Genomic DNA, 9,224 nt, shown 5'->3' with positions numbered 1-9,224 from the left:
TAAGGTTGAATAAATATTCTTGCAGACACTCATGGGCCACATCTAGCATGAAAAATCCTATATTAAAGAATCTATTTAGGGGCACCTGGGTGGCTCAGTCGGTTGGGCATCTGACTTCGGCTCAGGTCACACTCTCACAGTTTGTGAGTTTGACCCCGTGTCAGGCTCTGTGCTGACAGCTCAGAGCCTGGAGCCTGCTTCAGCTTCTGTCTCCTTCTCTCTCTGACCTCTGAGGCTCACACACACACACTCTCTCTCTCTTTTTCTCTCTCAAGAATAAATACATTAAAAATTAAAAGAAAATTTTTTTAAGAATCTATATAATTTTAACTTGCATTTCCTAAACTTATTTGACTATGGAAACTTTCCCTCCCCAGATACTTTATAAATTTTGGACACACTAGTTCCACCATTCATTTGGGAAACAATGACTTAAGTTATTTTCTTTTATAGAAATGCAAGAGAATATTTATGAGAATATATGTAGAGAGTTAACCATGCTAAGGATTAATGCAGACATTTAGTTTTTTTTTAAGGTCAAAAGGTTCTGCTACCAGAGATAAGGATATGCAGCATTCTGTAATCATCTTCTCCTAAGAACAAATTATAGCATGTAGGTATAACCAATATGAATAACAGAATTCCAGAACCCTACAACATGTCTGCACTCCTATTTACAAAAAGAGTAACTGTGACCCCAAGGACACCACCACTCCCCTGGTTTTCTTCTATGTCATTGGCCACCACTGTTTAGTCTCCTCCTCCTTTTCATCTCCCTAACCCTTTATTGTCAGATTCCACAGAGCTCAAACTATGGACCGACCTTACCTTTTCTCTATCTCTACTGTGTTCCTCAGTAATCTCCTATAGTCCCATGACCTTTTTAAATTTAATATTTATTTGGGGACATTTGTATATTCACATGCAATTGTAAGAAATAATATATATTGATTCCATGTACCTTTTGTCCAGTTTTCTCCAGTGATAACATCTTACAAAATTATTGTACAAAATCATAATCAAGATACTGACAGTGATATAATATACCAATTAATTCATATTACTCTGGTTTTACTTATATTCATTCCAATGGCATTTAACAGTGTTCAATGATACTTACAGCCTAGAAACTCCCCTAACCTCACACAAGTGAATGACTATGGCATCTCCATTTGGATGTCTAAGAGGTATCTCAAACTAAAACATGTCCCAAGTCAGAGTCTTCATCTTCCCTTCCAAATGTATTCTTCCTAGTCTTCCCCATCTCAATTAATAACAATAATGCCATCTTTCTAGTTGCTCAGAGTAATAACTATGAAGTCATACTCTTCTCTTACTTCACATCCAAACCAACAACAAATTCAAAATATATCCCAAATCAAACCTCTTATCACCCACACTGCTAGTTGCCTAGCCTAACCCTCTGCCATCTCCTACCAGATTATTACAATAGCCTCCCAACTAATCCTCTGAAATTTGCCCTTGGTCTTCTAGAGTTTATCCTCAAGACAGGGGCTAGAGTAATATAAACACCCTTCTCTATTTAAGGTTTTTTGTTGATTGTAGTTTTTACTGAGATATAAAAGACTTCACTATTCAAAATCTTCTAACAAACAGCTTCTTATCTCAGAGTAAAAGCCAAATTCACACATGGCCTACATTACCTCCCACGCCCTGCCTCCTACTGCTCTCTCTCTCTTCCTCACTCATTTGCAACCAACCCAGTCTCCTTGCAGTTCAGGTTTTCACACCAGTGACCACCAACTTTCAAATGGAAGCCTCCCAACTCCAACCCTGTACTCCTTATTCCCCTTCCCTACTCAATTTTTCTCCCCAGTATTGACCACAATCTAATATACCATATGTTTTATCTACTTTTTATTGTCAGTCTTTCAGCACCAAATAAAACATGAGCTTGAGGAGGGCAGAGATTTCAGTTCATTTTTCTAGCACTTAGAATGGTGCCAGGCACAAATCAGATGTTTAAGAAACCACTGAATAAATAAACGAGGCCCAAAACAGCAAGGTGTTTTGCCAAAATGTGACACAAATATGGCAAGAGTCCTAAGTCTATGTAGCTTAGGAATCATTTTTTCTAAGAATGGTGATGGACTCAAACTGAACCAATCTCACTTTTTATTCAGTGGTCACCAAAACAAACATGCATGAAATGACAATTTCTGATGAGGTGAATAAACTTGATGGTAAGGAGGGATCAGACTCAAGCTAAACCCAAATTAAAATTCAACCACTGCCTATAATAAGCAAATTTTACATCAACTGCCTTAATGTTTTATTTAAACCAACTTTTAAAAAAAGGAGTTATAGGTGATAGAACTTTAAGAACTTAAACTTCAAGAAAATAAACTGGATAACACTAGAAGATAGAGTCCTAGGAAAGAACACAATGCAGTACTCCTACATTGTTCTATCAAGAATGTAGTTTATCAGGGCACCTGGGTGGCTCAGTCGGTTGAGTGTCTGACTCTTGATTTCAGCTCAGGTCATGATCTCACGGTTCATGAGTTTGACCCTGCATCAGGCTCTCTGCTGGCAGCCCAGAGCCTGCTTGGGATTCTCTTTCTCTGTCTCTCTCTTCCCCACCCCTGCTCGTGTGCACTCTCTCAAAATAAATAAATAAAACATTAAAAAAATAATGTAGTTTATCATATTTTTGAGCTTTAACCAAGGTAGAGCAAAACAAAGATTTATAAACAAAAAGGAACTTATGCTAAAAACAGAAAGAAGTTGTTGTTTCTGGGCAAAATTTTAAAATATTTTTAAAAATTGGGTAGAAAGAGGGTGAATGACAAAAATTTTCGAGAGACAGATAAGGAAATAAAGACTAATATATCACCATGTCAAATTATTAAGAAACAAGCCACTTTGGGAGCTTTTGGAAAATCATTCATTTACAGTACAAATTATTTTGGAAATGTAACACTAATGGGTTCAACTTATTATTCTTATTATTTGCAAGGAGCACATTTTATAATAAGTAGTCACCTAAGTTGACTTTAAATCTCTTTCAAAGTAAAATTAAAGAAGTTTTGATTTTAGAGTAAAAAACATAACTGAGGTCATACTTTCAGAGGCTCCTAACCTCACAGCAGGTAAGATCACAAAAAGCATTTTGCTTGTTTTTAAAATTCAAGAAATTGCTATACTATAGTGACCTTTCAATTGTTCTGGAGGAAAAAATGCAAGATGCATTAAGTAGACCCAGCTTTCAGTTTGCAGGCCAAATAATAACAAGGCCTCCATAAAACAATTAAAGCAATGCTCCTATTTATATGATAAAAATCTATAGCTTTCATATGAATTCTTTATTGGTAAATAATTCCTGAGGCACTTAAACAATACAACTTTTATTAAAAGAAATTAATAGCATCAAAACTTTATATCTATATTTAATATAGCTAAAATAAACAAATGTTCAATATTTAAAATATACATATGTATGAGGAAATATATATATAAAATATAACAACTGCATTATTGGCCCCCATCATTTTTAATGTTACCTTTACCCAAAGAGACTACATTAATGGTTAAGTGGCTATTTTGTATTTGACGTACAAACATGTGACTTTAAAACTTGTTTTAAGGTCTGCAAGAAGAGGTTCTGCCAATTCTTTACACTTTAAAATTCACAATCATTAAGATAATATTAATAATAAATATCCCAAAGTAAGACAGAGGATATAATAATGTCTAATGGTCTGACCAACAGCCAAATTAAAAAGCTATAAATAGGCAGCTATAAAGAAATCCATAGAGAATTCCAGGGAATCTCTTGGAGTTCTTAACAAAACAAAGCAAACACTAAACAACAGTTTTCAAAAAAAGAATATAAAAATAGACATCATAAAATAGACATCTGTAAATCTGGAGAACATAAAACCAAGCTACCAAAATTAATTTTTTTTTAATTCAAAAATCTGAGAATTGGTATTGCTAAAACTCTATAATAAAGTTAGCACTGAGTAATATATTTTAAATGATAGAAAAATAACTGCAATTTGGAACATAAGTTTAGAGACCTGTTGTTCCAAGGACATAAAAATAACCATGGTTTCCTAACAACCAGAGAGCTTTTGTATTCCTTGGACTGCATTCATGCTAGATAAAGATTAAAAAGTAGCAGCCAAAATGACTACACTTCAACTTGGATGTTGAAGCACTTATCTGAATGGGTTTTCTTGGCCACAAGTGACCCACAAGCCTAAGATCAAGAGCCAAGCCCCCAGCGGGAAGTTGTGCTCAATTTGGTGGGCTTAAAACCATCTCTGGCTAAATCAGCATCAGCCTTACGGGAGGCCAGCCATGAAGGAAGGGAGTCTCCCCAAAATCTGATTTCTTGAGACCACAACCTAGAGCAGGTCCCACAGTCAAATTATTCACATTCCTTGGAAAGAGAGAACAGGCATCAGTTGTGTCCATCGAAGGGGGACACTGTCCAGGTGTACCCTGGACATTTTTTGAAATCTCTGGGCTGCCTCTGCATCTGAAAAATAAGAAAAATAGTACAATGACAGACAACAGATGAGGAAAAAGACAATCATCTGGCCTAAAAGCTTAAGACTTATAAGAAATTAAGAAAGCAGACAAAACAGACAAAAAGACAAACAGCTATATCATTTAGAATGTATTATTCTGAAGGCAAGTACAGCAGAGAAAAACGCAAATTATTTTAAGCAAAGTAAGAAATGACCGTAGCAACAAAAGTTATTTTTGGAGAGAGCCAACTGGGAAAAAAAAAAACAAAAAACATATGTTAAGATATGTCAACCTGACACAAAGATAAGGTGGAATAAGAATCTAGTCCCATTTGAAGCTGAAAATTGCTGAATAATGAGAGCTAGTGTCATGAACTTGGCTGCTTAACTGCCTTTGTGTAAGAAAACATCTCAGAACTTTGAACTTAGGAAATTCCAACTTGTCTTGCACCAGGTCACGAGCTCCAAAGAGCAGGAACCTATTTCAACAAGCAGCTTTAAAAAAAACAAACAAACAAACAAAATACTTTAATATTTTTCATTTCTATTAATGATACATTTTAAAATGCAATAGTGCTAAAATCCATCAAATTAAATTGCACTGAATTAAAAATTAAACTTACTCAGAAAGATGTTCAGAAGTTGGGATACAAACAGAAACTGAAATTAGAAGAAAAGTTTTATATTTAAAATGGCATATGAAATATGAGTGAGAATAACGATTTAGTAAAGAGCTCATATTGTAGCTGACCAAAAATACTGGGACAAATTTCAAAAATCCAAAGTAATGCAATTATAAATACGTACCTTTCTCTATTACAACTTGACAAGTATGAGTTTCATGTTGACTTAAGTGTGTGGCCATATTATCTAAGCCAGAAACATCAGCTATGAAATCACAATTAAGGCACACTAGAGTAATGCCCCTATAAAAAAAAAAAAAAGCAAACAGTATAAAAGAAAAGGTTTTCATCTTTTATAAAAATCCATATACAAGTTCAATGATTACTTTTCTATAATTTGCTTTTTATGTCATAACTGTCACTCCCATTTTTATTATAGAAACTTGATATAACTGAAATGATTCTCTAGAAAATGGAAGAGCCATATTCAAGTTATACTACTATTTATTTACAGAAAGTATTTTTGCTTTATAAACGTTTTTTAATGTTTGTTTATTTTTGAGAGAGAGAGAGAGAGAGAGAGCAGGGGAGGGGCAGAGAGAGAGGGAGACACAGAAGCCGAAGCAGGCTCCAGGCTCTGAGCTGTCAGCACAGCGCCTGATGCAGGGCTCAAACTCACAAACCATGAGATCACTACCTGAGCCAATGTTGGATGCTCAACCGACTGAGCCACCCAGGCACCCCTGCTTTATAAACTTTTACAGTTCATGTCAGTTGCTAAAACCTGGGTGACAAGAGATCTATAGCCCAACCTTGGCTATACTAACAACATGTGTCTCTTCAGTAAGTCACAATCTATTTGTGCCCCTGCTCATCTGCAATGCAAGCATACAGTATTCATTCACTTAATGTATGTTTACTAAGGCTTCTTGATACATACTGTAATATTATACTGTATTGTGATTATAATGTTGACCAAAAATATAGTCTGTGCTCTGAAAGAGTTTATAATCTAGTGTTTCACTTAGGTGATGAAAAAATTAGAAAATAAACATTAAGGCTTTAAAAACAGATCATGTTGTAGCTGCCATCAATTGTGTACCATATGTTAAAGGTATTGCCACTATTCTCATTTAACGCTGTATTAACTAAAATAGTTAATTCACCATAAAAGTGCAAAGCTTGAGGTACTTAGTATATCAGCACTGGCAACTGGTCCACTTGCTGGAGCCAAAATTATGAGTTTCTCTAAGAAAACCTCACTGGGTGTTGTAGTTACTAAATGAAATCTGTAATGATTACAAATTTTCAAAAATATTAGGAAAGAATTCTCAAAGCCATTGATACTTTTTGTTGAATAGTTTTTATACTCATTGGATCAAACTGTGTAGCATTTGCTATTTGAAGTATTTAAACACAATTGGCATAATGCAGGATGTGACACGGGCCTTAAGATTTAAATTGTTTAAACGTCTGATTTTTTGTTGAAAGGTATTCTAAAATATTAAGCCTGCAAATATATGGAAGTGTTTCAGAGAATTTAGAAAACCACTATATGCTTAATTTATTATATTTACTAGAGTTAAGCACTTGGGATCTTGTGTGTCAAGCATCTGAAGTGCTGTTTAAAAAAATCAAATATATTAAAAGTATAAATGATGTTAAGTTGTTAAGGAACCTGAACTATAAATGGGACTGTTTAAAAAATTTATTCAATTTAAATGAACTTTTTATCAAACATTAATTAAAAGCTCTCTTGAAAGTGATTATTAAAATGTACTAGGGGCACCTGGGTGGCTCAGTTGGTTGAGCTTGTGACTTCGGCTCAGGTCATGACCTCACGGCCTGTGAGTTTGAGTCCCGCTTCAGGCTCTGTGCTGACAGCTTAGAGCCTGGAGTCTGCTTCGGATTGTGTCCCTCTGTCTCTGCCCCTCCCCCACTCACCCTGTCTCTCTCTCCCTCTCTCTCTCTCTCAAAAATAAACATTAAAAATTTTTTTAAAAAAGTACTAGATTTCCAAATGGAATATTTTAAAGTTAAACTTAAAAGCTTAAGGGAAGTTAAGATTTAAATACTTTAATAACCAATTATATAGTCTTCTCTATTAAACTACCCTTGCAGAAACTAAAAGCAGTCTCAATGGTAAGCAGTAGCTAAATTACTTTTCCACTAGTCATAGTTACTGGGACCTTCTAATTCTTAATTAGAATTTGTAATCAAACTTCTTGATCTGGGAAGAAATGGGGGAATGGGACTACTATATTTGAGTCATCAGTAAACAAGGCTGGTCTGCACTGAGAAAGGAAAATGGAACAAAAGTCCAGAGAAAATATTAAAGACAAGATCATCCTGCCTCAGCAGCTCAGACTAGAGAGAAGCAATGTTAGCAATTGGTAGCTTTCTATTTCCCTCATTTGTTCTGGTTCCACCTCCTCCTCTTATGGGATCATGAGATTCTTTGGAATCCTGCTTATAAGTTATTTTTGCTTAGGTAAAAAAACAAAAATAGATTATGTGATGTGATCATTGTTACCATCAATTTATCAACAAAGCATAAATACAGTCTTGAAGTTCATCACATAACTTAATAAATTTAAGTGTTTTACCAATATACAAACAAATAACATACCTTAGATTGACTTATCTGAAGCTCTACTCTAACAATGTGATGTGTATTTACACCTAGATGTCATATTAGGACATTAAAACTGATCTTTATTAAAATCATGCACTTCCTTCCCAAATTAATTTCTCCTGACTTGTCTTTCTTATGATGTTTCCTCTGATAGTAAAACTCAAACTATAGTTATCTCTGTCTCTTCTTCCTTAAAATAATAAGTATGGCAAGGATTTTATAATATTTATTATTTATACTGTGCCAAGCTAACAATTTTAGACATACATCTACCATCTTATCTAAATATTTTAACAACCCAAAAAGGCAGGTGCTAGAATTTATCATCTTTTTATAAAGTTAGCTTGGTAAACTACCAAGGATATAGAGCCGGTAAAGGTAAAGACTAGGTTTGAAACTGAGCACTTTGATTCCAGAGCCCATAGTCTCAAAGACAATATAATACTGCCTCATCATTTTAACTAACTAAATTGTTCATAACTACAATTGTCCCAATCTGTAGGATTCATGCATCTATAACTCATCCTATTGTTAAATCTTCCTTATCACCTGATTCTATATAAAGTATCAGTGGTTCTCCAATGTTCTCCAACTTACGTCCAAGTTCCTTAACCTTATTTTCAACACTTTTATAATTTGGCTCTAGGCTTAAAACTACTGCTCAAGACTTCTTTCCTTATTACCATTATCTGAACTTCATGCTCCATCCATTTACTACTAGCTATTCCCTCTGTATGCCTTGTACTTTCTCATTTCTGCACCTTTATTCACACTATTCCTTCTAACTCGAATGCCTCTGTGCACCTTCTATCAGTATAAATATTCATTCTTTAAAGCCAAGTACACCTAACATCTATGCAGATATTTCCAAGTAAAACAACCACTCTCTCCTTTGGGGAAAAAAAAAAGACTCTACTGAACTTAACAAAAACCTCCTTGATTTATTATAGTTTTATATGTTCATGCCTTATCTCCCGCCCAATAAACTGTACATTCCCTAAAGGCTGGTTCCAAGACTAATTCATCACTGTCCTCTTCATAGGACCTGCTATATTATGTACCTGGTAGATGTATCATAAATAGCTAAAGAGTGACTATTCCAATCTAATAAAAGACTAATTACAAAAACTGTTCTACAATTATAAGTATGCTACGTCCATTCTCAGAAATTGACCATTTTCAATTTGAGACCTATTCCAGTTGAAAGAAAAGTATTCCAGACCTTTAAAATCATATAGTTCATTTAAAACACATACACACAATTGAGCTTGAAACATTATGGTAAAAATCAAACTTAGGGGATCTGGGTGGTTGCGTCAGTTAGTCATCCAACTCCTGATTTCAACTCAGGTCATGATCTCATAGTTGTGGGAGGTTCTGTGCTCTCAGCACAGAGCCTGCTTGGGATTCTCTTTCTCCCCCACCCCTCTCTCTCTCTGCCCCTTCCCTGCTCATGTACACTCTCCT

General features: G+C 34.9%; 1 protein-coding gene across 13 annotated transcripts in view; it reads right to left on the bottom strand.

Annotated features, from left to right (window-relative positions):
- ZNF280D (zinc finger protein 280D) overlaps nt 1-9,224 on the bottom strand; it is a 327,588-nt gene that overhangs the window by 46,872 nt on the left and 271,492 nt on the right. For 11 of the 13 annotated variants that reach the window (XM_045449634.1, XM_045449637.1, XM_045449639.1 and 8 more), the window contains 2 exons: nt 5,307-5,425; nt 5,123-5,159 (listed from right to left, as the gene is read on the bottom strand). In XM_045449634.1, the coding sequence (XP_045305590.1) occupies nt 5,123-5,159; nt 5,307-5,425 (156 nt within the window). Of the gene's footprint in view, nt 1-2,890; nt 4,508-4,635; nt 4,995-5,122; nt 5,160-5,306; nt 5,426-9,224 lie in introns of those variants that run through there. The other 2 variants (XM_045449642.1, XM_045449646.1) reach the window with 2 other exon arrangements.

Source organism: Leopardus geoffroyi, chromosome B3, assembly GCF_018350155.1.
Source record: "Leopardus geoffroyi isolate Oge1 chromosome B3, O.geoffroyi_Oge1_pat1.0, whole genome shotgun sequence".
NCBI lineage: Eukaryota > Metazoa > Chordata > Mammalia > Carnivora > Felidae > Leopardus > Leopardus geoffroyi.
This window is presented reverse-complemented; position numbering and strand designations above follow the sequence as displayed.